The 16749-nt window shown below is 30.2% G+C and overlaps 1 protein-coding gene across 5 annotated transcripts in view; it reads right to left on the reverse strand.

Moving 5' to 3' along the window:
• Nucleotides 1-1430: 1430 nt before the first annotated feature.
• LOC143079110 (solute carrier family 12 member 4-like) overlaps nt 1431-16749 on the reverse strand; it is a 73669-nt gene continuing 58350 nt past the window's right edge. For 3 of the 5 annotated variants that reach the window (XM_076254293.1, XM_076254292.1, XM_076254291.1), the window contains 12 exons: nt 14117-14236; nt 13240-13344; nt 12453-12541; nt 12129-12208; nt 11140-11228; nt 9364-9470; nt 8827-9033; nt 7739-7830; nt 6540-6647; nt 6028-6233; nt 4742-4875; nt 1432-3512 (listed from right to left, as the gene is read on the reverse strand). In XM_076254293.1, coding sequence (XP_076110408.1) covers nt 3421-3512; nt 4742-4875; nt 6028-6233; nt 6540-6647; nt 7739-7830; nt 8827-9033; nt 9364-9470; nt 11140-11228; nt 12129-12208; nt 12453-12541; nt 13240-13344; nt 14117-14236 — 1429 coding nt within the window. In that variant the 3' untranslated portion in view covers nt 1432-3420. Of the gene's footprint in view, nt 3513-4741; nt 4876-6027; nt 6234-6539; nt 6648-7738; nt 7831-8826; nt 9034-9363; nt 9471-11139; nt 11229-12128; nt 12209-12452; nt 12542-13239; nt 13345-14116; nt 14237-16749 lie in introns of all 5 variants that reach the window. The other 2 variants (XM_076254290.1, XM_076254294.1) reach the window with 2 other exon arrangements.

Below are 16749 nucleotides of genomic sequence, written 5' to 3' on the forward strand. Positions count from 1 at the left end.
AGGCATTAAGAACTATGGGTAAAACTCCAACATATACATTTCTTTAAAAAAAAAAAAATCAAATTTTATAAATGCCTTGAATAAATAAACATTCAATTTGCAATTATAAGAAAAATGTATAAGATTCATTTAAAACAGACTTCATTTGTATACCATTAAACAATATACTGTGGAAATATTATTATTCGTCGGATATCAATTTTTCAGGGTTTTTGTGGGTACAGGTGATATACAAATTATTTTTTCAAAGAATTACAAATTTTCTATCAGGTTGTATTTCACAAAAATAAGAAATCACACATCAACAAAAAGGCAAATTTCCTCAATTCACATTAAATTGTTTCCCACGAAAATAATGAATCCACAGTATTTAACGTCTGTATATGAAGCATGTATATATATATATAATAGGCAATTGTTTGGTGGGATAAACTGGCAGGCGTAAGGCATGATATATATTCTTACAGTAAGTTTTACTATAAATATAAATGCCCCAATCAATTATTTTTGTAATTGAAATTATTTTTAATGTTCACTTTGTTAAAGTTGATATTTGTAATTCAAAATAATATAAATCTTTTCCACAGATTTAAACAATACACCAAAATTATAGAAATCTAGAGATATGTACATGTATTGATTTTTAGATACAAACAACATTAGGAAAAATATAAATTCTGATTTTGAAATTAATTCTATAGGTACAGTTTGCACCGTTAGCCACTAGTCCGATGCCCCAGACTAGTAAATATTAATTTGGACTGGTGAAAATTTTCTATAGTCATATAGGAACAAGTTTTGATATTTAGTGTCCGGACTAGTAGATGAAAAAGTTTTTGGTGCAAACTATAGTATAAAGCATGAATGTTTAAGGTTAAGAATTGAAAGTTCATTATAGGATAAACTGTGATGTACTTATAAACTATTTTATTAAGACTAAGTGGGTAAAATTTAAACAAGTAGTGAACTTCTAAAGTACACAGCAAAGCACATGAAACCAGTAAAAAGTTTCATAATTACCATGAATAAATAACAGTTGCACCATTTGTATAAACACAACTTTACAAAATTGTGACGAATATATTATTAATATTATCTTATGATAATAATTTATAAAAGAGTAGTTACTGGAAATAATGAAATTACTGTAAACCAACTTATTTTCGCAAGCTATTTATTGTCGTGATTTTCATAAGTAAAAACATAACGCTAATTTAAATCGTTATGAATATGTAAAGCTTGACTCTTTCCTTATTAAATTACATCAAATAATTTTAAGATTGCGAAATGGGATAGTAAGGACTAAATACAAAATAAAGTATCAGCCAAATAGCTTGGTTTACAGTATGATCAGACATGAAAATAAACAATGATTCAAGTGTAATAGAATGAAATCCAAAACAGTGTGGCTGTGGCCATTGATTGTACATTGTGAGCAGTGGTCGTAACATACAAACGTTCACCTAAATTGTCCCAGTCTATGGATGAATTTAATGTGTCAATCAATGGCCACAGCCACACTGTTTTGGATTTCATTCTACACTACTTTCAAGTTGGTTCATTTATGTCACAATGCTTATATCATTATGTCACAGCAAGAACCAACTGTTCAATGACATCATTTAAACCAATTGACCTTGGGTCAACTGGTGTAACTTATTCATAAAATACAACTCTAGTTTGGTCTAAAATAAATATCAATAAAATATAAATTTTTGCAATATGCTCCCGTAATATAAACTCTTCAACTATGCTCCCCTATTTTTATAAACTCTGAAATTCATACCTTTTATATAAACTTTATGTGTAAAATCTAGACTAGTTAAAAGCAGACTAACATTGAACATCTAACCAAATATAAATACATACATGTATTCACAGCCAACAAAACAAACATTTGATCACAGATAACATGTGCATGTAGTATAAAAATATAATTACATTCCATACAAAATAATAGGAGACAAATAATTCTTTGCAATAACTTAAGACAAAGCTTTGTGACAAATGTGAGGGAAGCTGGTAGCTATGATATCATTTTTAAAACATCCACCTCATTCATACGATTCAGTTGTTAAAAAAAAATATTTCAAAAAAATTGAGGCTATATATGTACGATCGAATTGTTGCCCTAAGCCCTTTGGCATACAAATTGATGGCCTTGGGCTGTTTTCTACTTTTTGGTCAGGTTGCTGTCTCTTTGACACACTCCCCATTTCCATTCCCAATTTGATTTAAACTTTGAATATACATTTATTACACTCTTATTACTGGTAATGATATTGCTTATGGAATTATAACCTACAGAGAAGGCTTTGCTTAGTTAAAAGAATTAATGCAATCATTTATAATTATTGCTGCATAAGGTATAAAATATCATACTACATGGGACAGTAAAATATGCCATTTTTCTAATTTAAAAAAAAATAATTACATTTAAAGTTATGCAGTACATTAACAATGTAAAATAAATGTTTTTGTTATCTAAAATATGAACTTTCATTCCATTCTGCAAACACATATATGCATAACAAATTAAAACGTATTGAACGACACATATTCTTCACTCTTAAATTACTAATTTATGGGAAAAGCAATACAAGTATATAATATTTTTTAAAGTTATTACAATTATTTTCAAAATAAGACTTTGTCTCTAAAAATATTTTATTCAGATCCCCAAATTTTAGTTTCCTAATTATAAGCTCTAAAGTAAGTGAATTGTTGCAAGTCTGTGCACATCTGTAACAGTGAACCACTTTGACATTAAATGTATAGTGGTGATCAGCTCAGAAGTGTACAGACTTATAAAACTTGAGTGTTTACACAACTAGTTCTAAATATTGAAGTGACAAATTTCACTTGTATTTTAAATACTATTTTTTACAAATATTTGTATATTAAAATACTAAAAAGACCATCTCATTCATGCACAGTCATTCAAAACTACAACACCAAACAAGCACACATGTATGTGATATGAAAACTAGACTTTACTGCTGTTTATCAGGATATTTAAGCATGGTAAATATCTTATAGCAAAACATTCCAATGCATAAGGCCATGAAAAGCGAAAAAATTACAGAAGTGAAATTTTTAACTGTCATATCTATGGCACAAACTGCAAACAAAACCTGACAAAAAAATAACCAGATATACGCTATATGATATGAGACAAAAATGAACACAATTTCTTGGCAACAAATATAACTTATAAATAAAGATTCTATAATTTTGGTTTTAAGCTCAACTAAGCTGCATCACACTGGTAAAATGTCAGGCACTAATGTCTAGGAATATGTAAAAAGAAATGACATTCTTCTCCTGCATATTTTTACAATATCAATCCTCAGCACTTAAGTCTCATAACAAATACTGATAACAATATATCCTTTGCACCATAAAATCGTCACTTTCAACTTATGAATAGATAGTAATGACTTCATGTCCACTTCCTCGGACCATTAGTACTCGGTCAATTCCTTCTGTCAGTACCTCTAAAAACTCCATATCTAATGGCTCGTTAAGGTTTCATAATTCACATTTATTGGGAACCAAATGAAACATCACCATAAAGAAAGAAGTGATAAATAAGTATTCTGGGAAAAAAATATCACAAAGTAATATTAGTAATTTGTGATCATGAAGTTTTTGAAAAATTTGGCACTTGACTTTTTTAGCTATTTTCTGCTATTGAAGGAAGAATTGATATTCCCTACTAACAATGACTTCATCCCTGTTTAAAAATTAACAAGAATGTGTCCATAGTACACGGATGCCCCACTTGCACTATCATTTTACATGTTCAGTGGACCGTGAAATTGGGGTCAATACTTTAATTTGGCATTAAAATTAGAAAGATCATATCATAGTTAACATGTGTACTAAGTTTCAAGTTGATTGGACTTCAACTTTATCAAAAACTACCTTGACCAAAAATTTTAACCTGAGCTTCACACTATCTTTTTCTTTGTTCAGTGGACCGTGAAATTGGGGTCAATACTTTAATTTGACATTAAAATTAGAAAGATCATATCATAGGGAACATGTGTACTAAGTTTCAAGTTGATTGGAATTCAACTTCATCAAAAACTACCTTGACCAAAAACTTTAACCTGAAGCGGGACGAAAGGACACACAAATGGAGGCACAGACCAGAAAACATAATGCCCCTCTACTATCGTAGGTGGGGCATAAAAATTGAGTGAAATAGAAAGTTTTTCATATAACATCTATATTTCATATAAAACGTTGACCCAAAGACAATCCCGCCTTTATGTAATTTTAATAGTGTGTTGCAAATGCTGAAATTAAAATGACAATACATGAAACATGTTAACCATCCAACACATAAAAAATCAATGAACAGTGATTTAAGGTATAGGAACAAAGAATCTCCATGGAAATTAGAAATGCAAAAGTTGCAAATCCTTATACAACTCTTTACCAAATATCATTGACTTACCATTAGTGGTTCATCTTATACTGCACTTAACACAAACTTTAACATGTAAACTTTTGAACTTTAACATTTAAACTAAGCAAAGTTTTAATACTCCCCATTGAAATGAGATGTGCCAAAGTAAATACAACTGCATACCAAATATCATTGACCTACCACTACCTTAACAGACCTAATAAAAACATGTACATGTTAAGTAAGTAAATGTTTAAAAGTGAATAAACCATGACTGAAAGGTCAGGGTAAAATAAGCATGAGGGGAGACAATAAAAAGGATACAGTTGAGTTCTCCTGCCTGTGATTTAGGTGGAGCTGGGAGATTCAATATGACTAACTGTGCCTCATGAGATTTCTCTATAATTACTTCATTCAATCTAACTGCTGTGTGCATTCTTCTTACATTCTTTTTATCCCTGAAAGTAAAAAAAAAATGCAAATATTTTGTATAGATACAACAAATTATGAGAATTGTACTTAGAAAGCTACTTTTAAAATGATAATCAACCTAGTGCTGCTGTATAAAGTCTCAGAGTGATAGATTAGGCTGTTGTTTAAGTGTAATTATATTCAAATTAAACACTTTTTGTACTAATTTTAAAGAACTACCTAAGGATAAAAAATATTTCTGGCTGTTCACAAATGAGCATTTACCAACTCTCATATGCCTAGGAAATTACAATTATTACATTATTTTAGGTTTAGAAATAAGATCCAAATGTAATCAAAATATATGAAATACTATTCTATTATTATGCATTTTGATGTAATAGTTATGTAAGACACATGTTGTGTTAGGCTCTGATCCTGTCCATAACGTTATAGTATGGTATTAGGTTTCTGTTTTGCTTTTTTATCCCAATCATCTTGTGCATGATATTGTTTTAAAATGATGTCCTTTATGGGTTCTTGATTAGACTAATAAAATTCTTATCTTATCATATCTTATTCAATTCAATATGCATATAAGTTTGGTTATTGCTATATCAGAGATTTTTATGATCCAAACAAGAAATAAAAGAATGATTTATTTTTTCATGTTATTTAATTTTGTGGTTTTACTAATGTCTGCATTTAGAACATTTGTAATTTGTTGAACAGTTAAATTTGTGGTTCACTTGTACACAGGAATCCCACAAAATTGGTACCTAACAAATAATCATGAATCCACAGTATCTTGCACTGAAGATTGAGAATTGGTCTGATGGTTGGTGACAGATTATAGTAATGTTGGTATTGATCAAATTACTCATTGTATTGTGAAGACAATCGAATCAGCTTCTAATATGATATGTGCGATTGAAACAAACCATTCTTAGTGTTAAATTTAGTAGATCATTATAAGCAGGATCAGTTGGTGTGGTAGTTTTAGAGTTGACTTAGATGATGGCGTGAATGTGTACTGGTTTTATGTGTGTTGGAGACTAGTTATATATGTTATATATGTACTTATGGTTAAATATTTAGCAGATCATTATTAGAAGGATCTGTTGGTATTGTAGTTTAAGAGTTGGCTTAGATGATGGCGTGAATGTGATGTTGGAGACAAATTATATATATGTACTTACGGTTTAATATTCAGTAGATCATTATTACCAGGATCTGTTGGTGTTGTGGTTTTAGAATTGGCTTTAGAGGATGGTGTGAATGTGAACTGGTTTTTATCTATAGAATCTGTTGAACTCTCTGAAGGACCATCTTCATGTACTGTTTCTAGTTTCACTTTTAAATTGGAAGGGGTCTTCATTGATGAAAAATCTAAGAGAGTTGATGGCTGAGAAAAAAATGATATAAATAATTATTAAAATGACAAAGAATATGTATGCATGAAGATTCAATAAACTCAAGCTATACAATTATAACTTTAAGCATTGCGTAATGTGTTTTTATCTAAATCTCTTTCTTTGATGACTTTTTTTCACTTTGCATATTTCTTAATCTTATTTCACACCTTGCTTAACTTTTAACTTTTTCTTATAACTTTTGAATAATAATTCTACATTAGTCAGTTATATTTTTGTCTGTGATCTATATGGCCATAATTTTGAGATATAATCTAGAAATTATGTATAAGACTTACCTCTAGACTACCTGACCTTGATCCTCTCCTGATGACCTTTAACATCTCTGACCTTTGCTCCATCATCAATGTTCTCTCATAAGTATAGGCTGATATATCATTGTTACTCTGTATAAAGAGAGAGACATTTATAATTGTCCTATTACATGTAGCTATGATTTTGTGTTTTAGGAGGTAAATAACTCTACAGGGAGATAACTCTGTAAAAATCAGCTGAACGTTTGAATCATGTTCTATTGTTAAGGAAATATTAAGCTTCTCAAAGATCAAAATTGATACTTGTCAAACTGGTATATAACAGGTCAAATTTTTCCAATTAAGTGGGTGGTTAAAGTTTTTGAAATATTCAAATTTTTTTCAAAGGATCAAAGTAAATATTTTGTCAACACTTTGTGAAAATTGAACAAGCCAAACTAATTTAAGTCAAGGTGTTTGGTTTCACCTTAATTAACTAAGAAATTTTTGAAAGCATTTTAAAATTATTATTGTCAAACAATGGACAGCAATGCACAATTCATCACTGGTAATTTTTGAAAATGGTGCATACAAATGATGCTTTCAAAGTTAAAAACATGAGTTTCATTTTTGTGAAACTTACTCAGTCGCATTTTTCTGTTTTTTAAAAACCATCAAAACAATTTCTTAATTCAGTATTGTTTTTTATCAATTGAAGTTTGTGAAAAACAAAAGGTGTCTACAGAAAGAAGAAGACCATGCATGCCCCATCTACTGCTAAACTGAAGAATATATTTGGCCATCTAAATTATCATCCAGTTCTTAATCTTTTTAGATACACCAATCTACAGATTTATTATGTTGTTTTACTATGATAAGTTTATTTACAACCACTGGGTCAATGCCACTGCTGGTGGAGTTTTTATTCCCTGAGGCAATCACTTGCCCAGTAGTCAACATGAATTATTATTGATATGGTCATAATTATAAATTAACTGTTTACAAAGCTTTGAATTTTTGAAGTACTAAGGCTTTTCTACCTCAGAAATAGATTACCGTAGCTGTATTTGGCAAAACTTTTAGGAATTTTTGGTTCTCAATGCTCTTTTGCTTCATATTTTATATGGCCTTTTTAATGTTTTTTTATTTGAGCATCACTAAAGTGTCTTATGTAGACGAAAACTAGCTTCTGGCGCATATAACAAAAATTAATCCTGGTATCTATGATGAGTTTATTTACTTACCATTTCCACAACTTCTACTTCAGCATTGATTCGTAATTGATACATAAATGTTTCTAAATCTTTCTTCATCTGCACTGTATTATCCTCAAGTTCTTATAAAGGTTAAGGTCATATAATCACCATTCTTTTCTGATAACTTAATATTATCATCACATATAATCAACATCATTTAATCTTTCGTTTCTACAGTTTTAAGATATAATACACAACTTGTCAGATTTTTATTGTTAACTCATAGTGCGATAATACTTTATATCTTGGGACTTTTAATTTGAAGAGTGAACTTTCATTCAAAGTAATGTAAAAGAGTTGAAACGTTTGTCTCACTATACATGTATTACTATATTGATTAAATTATAACAGAATAACCTTCACAACTGTTTAATGAAAAAAATACATATTTTATCTGAGCGAATACTTTCTTTACAGTATGTGCGCTCCAATTTGTTATATGAGTGAATTTTCCCATTATGGGATTTTCCTATGAAAAATAAATGAAAAGAATTCCAATGTTCCCTGCCGATAAAAAAAAACAAACTATATTGCTCATATAAATTTCATAAAAATCTGTCAAGCACTGTACATATGACAGCATTTACAAGACCATCCAAATAATCTGTTATTTTTTGTCTTCAACACCCTTTCTGTCAGGGACACAAAAAAAAAAACACAAATTTTCTGTATATGCCAATAAAAACTTATATTATTCAAGTTTCCAAATGCAGTCATTTGCTTTACCCATATTGCATATTTTGAGTTTGTATCTAGGAAGAATATCAATTTTGCAGTTTCAGAAAAAAAGAGGGAGAATTTTTCATTGAGGAGCCACCAGGAATGTTTCAGCAGGCTTCAATGGGACTCTCGACTAACAGTGCAGAAAAAATGTACCAATGGGAAATTTTTTTGACAAGGCAATTAAATTATAAATTGGTACACCAGAAACATTTAAATTAATTATTGTAGAAATTAAATTTTAGCTTTGATATGATGTGAACCCATTTATTTCCCTTCGGTAAATGGCCAATAAAACTATCAATAAAACCATTTACATCTCTGATACAATCATCACATGTTATCATAAAGGATACGAGCTATAGTAAATATTCTTAGTTTACAGTTTTTAAATGTTCTGTGTTGCTTCAATAAAAATGGCAGTAACATCAGCATGCCTCCATCATGGACAATCCACCAAATATCTACTGTACCCGATAATTTCTCTCCTTGATCTGGGAACTGGTTAATTCCCTTTACTGCTAACAGAGCCATCTGTCCAGCATTGATATTCTTTATGGCATCTGAAATAAAAACTTTCAAAGATGATTTTCTTTCATTACATGAAGTAATCTATTGATTAAGATAACAGGAAGAAATTTGAAAACATGTATTTTGTATTTAGAAAAAAAACAACAAGTAAAGCTTAAGTATGTTTGTGTGACTGTCCCAACTCATAGTTCATCTTTGATCGTCCGTTCTGTCTGTCCTTAAAGGTATTTTCACATATAATGGGGGCATTCCTGTCTCAAGACACATTCATGTTCTTTTTTTTTTTATATGACCTGTCTTGTTGGATTGCTGTCTGAATGACATTTACCCCATATTATATTCTATTAATTTTTATGGCTTACCTATAAACACTTTGTGACTTCTCTCTTCTCCACTGTGTCTCCAACCATAGGGCCACCCTATCATAACTGTATTATGACGTAATCCACCTAACCCAGCATTCTGTATTCTATAAATAGTAACCCAATAAAATAAAATGAATGTGGAACAGTAACACAAGTTAAACATATACTGTAGAAACTTTTAGGATGTTTTCCTTATTGTGAACTTAGTGATTGGATAGGTTTTGCGAAAAAATACAAACTTGCACTAAAATTTTGATTTGATCTCACGTTTATCAACTGTACAACAATAGCAATAATAAATTAAAAACCAATTGTTCAGAGAACCATTGATGGTCTTTCCACCAGTAATGATTTTTTTTTATATGAAAATATTAAAATTTGGTTTTTTAATGTCAATTTCAGCGTCAAATGACAACTTATTGTACGCTGATTCCAAAAATATAAGGTTTCTATACAATAAGATATAAATAAGAGAAATAATTTTTTACTTCCGGTTCAAAATATGTTACTTCCGGTACTGTCTTAGAGTTTATTTGACGCTGATTCCAAAAATGTATGGTTTTACATACTTTTACAATAATTTATTACAAAAATCAGCTACTTCCGGTTTACAAAAGGTCACTTCCGGTTAGCTTTTTCAACTTCATACTGCTTGCAACCTAATTCAAAAAGTCTAATAGCTTTAACATGAATACATATGAGGTAAAAGCAAAGGTCAAAATCTAGAACGTTAAATTAACATATGACCTTGAGCTCAATTTCAATGTCATGAACCAAGGACCTCAAATCAAAAGACTCTAGGTCTTTACTTTATATTGTTAATGAGTTGTATTACCATACGACTGATATTAGATATAAAAGGGGGAAAAACTCACAACAAATGTTTACGTACCCTTTCGACTAAAATTTATGTCACGACTAACAATTATGTGAAAATATTTTGTTGATATCTTATAAGATTTCTGAAAATAAGAGATAACAAGCCAAAATAAAAAATTTAATCATGACCTTGACCTTTGACCTTGACCTCATTTTCATTTTTTTGGACCAAGGACCTCAAATCAAAAGACCCTAGGCCTCTAACACTTATGGTTTTCCAGTTAAAAATGCATATCACTTATATCAAATATAAAAGGGGAAATAACTCTCATATGGAGTCTCCGGATAGCTTCGGTCAAAATAAATCAAATCATCCTGAGGATATAACGAGCAATTTGGTAAAATAAATTTGTCGGTTTCTTATACGGTTGCGAATATTAAGCGATCACAAGAAAAACAGTGTTCGGGGAGATAACTCTTACATGGAAAAGATTTTGGTTACGTGGTGTCAGTTTCAAAAGCGTATTAATTGTTCGATATCATATACCATATGTCTAAGCAACATCTTGCGAAGGAACAAAAAAATTGCGAAGGAACAAAAAGTTGGCGGAAGAAAAAAAATAATAATAATAATCAGAAGAAAACCAATAGGTCTTTCCACGGAAAAGTGGAAAGACCTAATAAAGATTATTATCTGACACAATTCTGTTTTTACTCCATATTAATTCTACATACCAACCAAGGAGTTGAAATGAACTACTTACTGGCCTTGAAAAGAATTATCATTAAATTGAAATAAAGCTACTGCTCTCTACAAATAGTATTTATTATAATTTAGGTCAAAATGCCAGATTTTGATTAGTTAATACAAGGGAGATAATTCAATCTATCCGATGGCTAATACTCTGCCATGTCTCATAGATCTAAGACAGCTTTACATTTATATAAACTTACAAATGGCAAAGTCCGTCTGTGACATCTTTAGCAATAACAACATCAGCAAATCCTTTAATACCTGTTGTTTCTATCAATTTATTTAAAGACTGAAAAGACAACAAAGAAAAAATAAATAACACATTAAGGAGGTAGACCTAGGTTAATGGAAATAACTCTTAAAATCATCAGTACGTTTGCGTCAGCCATTTTCATAAATATGTTCTAAGCTTCTAGGATACATAGATTATTTCCAATCTGTTTCAGGTAAATGCTTAAAATTCATTGACGAAAGTTGACTTTTACAAACACATAACTGATTTAAAGAGTTATCTCCCTGAACCAAGGTCTACCCCCTTAAACAACAAATCAGAAATGGACACATACATCGATTATACTCAATGGATTTTAAGTTCAAGTGGCTTAGCTTAGCTATTACGATTAATAGTTTTAATAAATTATTTCATCTCTCCAAAGTATTTATAATAAGGATTATGTTTCATTCAAATGATATGTTTTACCAATTTTTCTTGTCAAGTCAACTTACAAAAGTAGCATATGATAAGTAAATACTGGCCATGAGCTCCAATGGCTATTAAGCGCAAGATAATCTATCTTTTTAGTAAGACAATATTAATATAGATTATTTTGAAGGGGTTTATTGTTGTCAAGATACCAATTTTCATCATCACATACTTAACTTTTAGGCCAGTATAAGAATATATATTTGTGACAGCATGAAACAGGTTGACCCAAATCAAATGGCAAAATCAAAAGCTCATTCACATCAAACAAATGGATAACAACTGTCATATTCCTGACTTTGTACAGTTAGTTTCTAATGTAGAAAATGGTTAATTAAATCTGGTTTAACTAAACCTCCCTCTTGTATGACATTTGCATAAAATTTCATTACCGTTATCAGTTGTGTATAGAATGCAGTCATGTATAGTATGCACTCCCTTTTCAACCAAACAGAAAAGTTGAAAACAATGTGTTATATATTATACCTGTTTAGCTGCTTGTGCATCAGCATACTTTTCACTGAATTCACCTGGTAACACTGAAGTAAGTAAAGTTAGTCCTTTACCTGTAAATATAAAGGTGGTAATAAATAAAACACTACTTTACTCAAAAGTTTACTTTGACATGTATCATTTAAATATACTTCTATAGATTGTCTTACTACATGTACAATACTAAAAATTTACTATTTTATAAGCAGTCACATGATCAGAAGAAATTCTTTGAGCTGTGTTCCATTGTATTAACATCAACCTTTAATAAATGTACCATAAAAGTCATCATCTTTATATTGATTGTATATTACTAACCAGCTTTTAACTGACTGGCAAAGTTCACCATTTTGGGATATTTTGGTGTAAGATCTGAGTCCATTTTCATCAAAACTAATAACTGTGGTCTGAAACAAACAAATCAGAGAATGCAAATATTCAAAATTGTTGAAAAAGATCTTTTTGATACCAATTCATAATTTCGTTTAATATGTTTAGCATATAAAGAGTTTTATTTATCTATACATTTTCTTTTATTGAGTTGCACATATTAAGACCTGAAACCAGAAGTGAGTGTCTGACAAGTGTTTACACATAACAGCTTAACACTGGCAAGCTGCTGACTAAATATGAATTGGTTTAGTGTAACATAAATATTTGTTTTTATTTAAAATATCGAAAAATGTCAAAGCAGCACCAAGCAGTAATAATGTGTCCAACAGATAAAAAAAGTGCTTACACTTTCCATGTCATTACAGTTAAGTTGCTGACCAAATATAATGTCATTCTTTACAGTAGTTCCTGATGACAAAGTGACAAGATTTTTTTACCTACTGCAAATTGAGAAATTATTGTGTGCATTTATTATTGCGACTTTGTCATTTTGAAGTAAAATGTGATCTTAATTTTTGCGATATTGAGAAAAATCCTGTTTACTTCATATTAAAACTTCAAAATGCGAGTTTAAATTATTGCCATCATAACCCTGTCACATTTTTTGATAGAAAGTAGAAAAATTGTCAGTAAGACTAGATATAGTAAACAACTCAGTGAAACCCTTTTCATGATTTATAATTAAAAATTAAAACTAAAATATATAATGTACCTCCAATTTTTAGTATGTGGTGGTCCCTGTTGCAGCCTCAGCAGTGAATATCTTGCAGCTGACATAGCTAAACCTCGTATACCATCTCCCCATTCCTTCTCTGCCCTAGAAATAATAATGTTACAATGTAAATCTATCACAGAATTGTTATTCAAAGCAGTATATTTTTCTTATTATTATTAAAAAGATAAAATTGTTCATTGAATAAGATTTTTAATGCTGATTTCACACGTAATTGGAGTTCGAATTAGTTTAATTTGCATTTGTAACATTTTATGTCCTAACATCAATTCTAATTCGTAATGAAATGTGCGTCAAATCCGCTTTACTGTCCTAATGACGTTAACTTTCATTAGGTATTAAGAAAAATGTATTTCTAATGCGAATGAGCCAAATCGAATCAGTTAGAATTAAAAAAGAAGAGTGTGTGAATGCCATTAGCTAATTCGATTCACATTCGATTCAAATTCAATTCGAATTAAATGTACGTGTGAAGGAGGCATTAATATATATTTATCATTATGAATGTGTACATCATACTTTTACATTAGCTACCATTCAATATTAGATAAAAAATGAAATATGATTTTTTTGTTTGAAAAAAAAAAAGAATATTGAAATCATATTTTCTATTATCAGTCAGTCTGGTGTATTAAACACAACCACCAAAATTTAAATTAGACTGTTCTTTATTTTTGTATTTTAATTTTGTAATCACTTCATACATTCTATGTTGTTATTTCATATCTTAATCATTGTGTTCCCTTCTTTTTAAAAACTTCATGCATGTAGAGACAGGTGACTAAACAATTTGTTTAGCCGGTTTTAACATTTTAAAAAACACACAGAAAGTAAAAATCTGTAAGTAAAAACCTACCCTTTGTATTCTATATATTTGTAGATTAAAGCTGCTATAACAATGGCAGTCAATGCATAGTACCAACTGGAGATGAACATCAATGTTATACACAATGCCAATCCCAGTAACGATAGAGTCCTGAAATAATATCATACAAGAAATAAATATGACTGCCCATCAGTTTATTGGGCGCACTACGTTTGCGCACATTTGGGGATTAAAATGTTTTACGTTTGCGTGCAGCTTTTGATTACATTTGCGCGCATTCATTTTACAGGTAATCTCAGGTAAAAATATAAATAACCAGGTGCTCCGCAGGGCGCAGCTTTATACGACCGCAGAGGTCGAACCCTGAACAGTTGGGGCAAGTATGGACAAAACATTCAAGCGTGATACAGCTCTGAATTTGGATTGTGATCAAATTTTTGACAATACATGTTTTTTTTTTACACAAAACAAATGTCAAGATTTTACAAATCAATTAAAGATTTCTTCTTCAAACTTTTTAAATCTAAAATTAAATAGTTGACACAGCATAGGTTTCTGACACAGAATGAATGTGGTCTAATGAACTTAAAAGTTTTTTTTTGCCTTTGAGCAATTCACTATGCTGTTGAATATTAATCCTCTCAAAAAAATGTTTGAAGAAATTTTCTTTTTATTTATGAAATCTGAAATGAGAAAAATTTAAACCCCCCCCTTTTTTTTTCACATCCCCGTTTCCCTTTTTCCAAAACTGATATCAATTCAAAGTTCTAATGGAGTTTGCAACAATAACTACTCTTTTAAATACATCATAAAATATTAAAATGTAAAATAAAGTGCTTGTTATCACTGAATGGTAAAGATTGGTTGGTAGTAAAAGTGAATATACATTGTTTATTGTATAAAACAATAAAAAAAACTTCATCAGAAACATTTTATATTGGCAAATTTCCAATGAAGTTATTTACATAAAGTTATTGGCAAATAAAAATAGAAAATGACATCATAGTCATGTCTGGCAAATGTCCAACATACACTATCTAAAAACATTTTAGATAAGATAAGGAAAAAAAGCTTCATCAGCAACATTTTATATTGGCAAATTTCCAATGAAGTTATTTACATAAAGTTATTGGCAAATAAAAATAGAAAATGACATCATAGTCATGTCTGGCAAATTTCCAACATATATTATCAACTACTATTCTATACAAAGAAAGATAACTCCAATTGAAAATTAATTGCTATTGCACAATATTGTGCAATTAGATATTTCTTGCTATTGTGCAATAATGTGCAATTGAAAATTTCTTGCTATTGAACAATACTTGATATGGAATCCTGATTTGGACCAACTTGAAAACTGGGCCCATAATCAAAAATCAAAGTACATATTTAGATAAAGCATATCAAATAAGCCCAAGAATTTAATTTTTGTTGAAATCAAACTTAGTTTTATTTTGGACCCTTTGGACCTTAATGTAGACCAATTTGAAAACTGGACCAAAAATTAAGAATCTACATACACAGTTAGATTTGGCATATCAAAGAACCCATTTATTCAATTTTTGATGAAATCAAACAAAGTTTAATTTTGGACCCCCATTTGGACCAACTTGAAAACTAGGCCAATAATTAAAAATCTAAGTACATTTTTAGATTCGGCATATCAAAGAACCCCAATTATTCAATTTTTGATGAAATCACACAAAGTTCAATTTTGGACCCTTTGGGCCCCTTATTCCTAAACTGTTAGGACCAAAACTCCCAAAATCAAACCCAACCTTCCTTTTATGGCCATAAACCTTGTGTTTAAATTTCATAGATTTCTATTTACTTATACTAAAGTTATTGTGCGAAAACCAAGAATAATGCTTATTGGGGCCCCTTTTTGGCCCCTAATTCATAAACTGTTGTGACCTCAACTCCAAAAATCAATCCCAACCTTCCTTTTGTGGTCATAAACCTTGTGTTAAAATTTCATTGATTTCTATTTACTTATACTAAAGTTATTGTGCGAAAACCAAGAATAATGCTTATTTGGGCCCTTTTTTGGCCCTTAATTCCTAAACTGTTGGAACCAAAACTCCCAAAATCAATCCCAACCTTCCTTTTGTGGTCATAAACCTTGTGTCAAAATTTCATAGATTTCTATTCACTTAAACTAAAGTTATAGTGCGAAAACCAAGAAAATGCTTATTTGGGCCCTTTTTGGCCCCTAATTCCTAAAATGTTGGGACCAAAACTCCCAGAATCAATCCCAACCTTCCTTTTGTGGTCATAAACCTTGTGTTAAAATTTCATTGATTTCTATTCACTTTTACTAAAGTTAGAGTGCGAAAACTAAAAGTATTCGGACGACGACGACGACGCAGACGACGACGCCAACGTGATAGCAATATACGACCAAAAAATTAAAATTTTTGCGGTCGTATAAAAATATATTAAATTATAAATGTCTTTATTTTTTGGTATTTTCATAATAGATTTTATTAACCCCGCCACAAACCTGCCACATTATTTATGTATGTGCCTGTCCCAAGTCAGGAGCATGTAATTCAGTGGTTATCGTTTGTGTGACATATTTGTTTTTCGCTCATTCTTTTATATAAATAAGGCTGTTAGTTTTCTCGTTTGAATTGTTTCACATTGTCATATCGGAGCCT

The sequence above is a fragment of the Mytilus galloprovincialis genome, chromosome 6, assembly GCF_965363235.1.
Source record: "Mytilus galloprovincialis chromosome 6, xbMytGall1.hap1.1, whole genome shotgun sequence".
In the NCBI taxonomy this organism is placed as follows: Eukaryota; Metazoa; Mollusca; class Bivalvia; order Mytilida; family Mytilidae; genus Mytilus; species Mytilus galloprovincialis.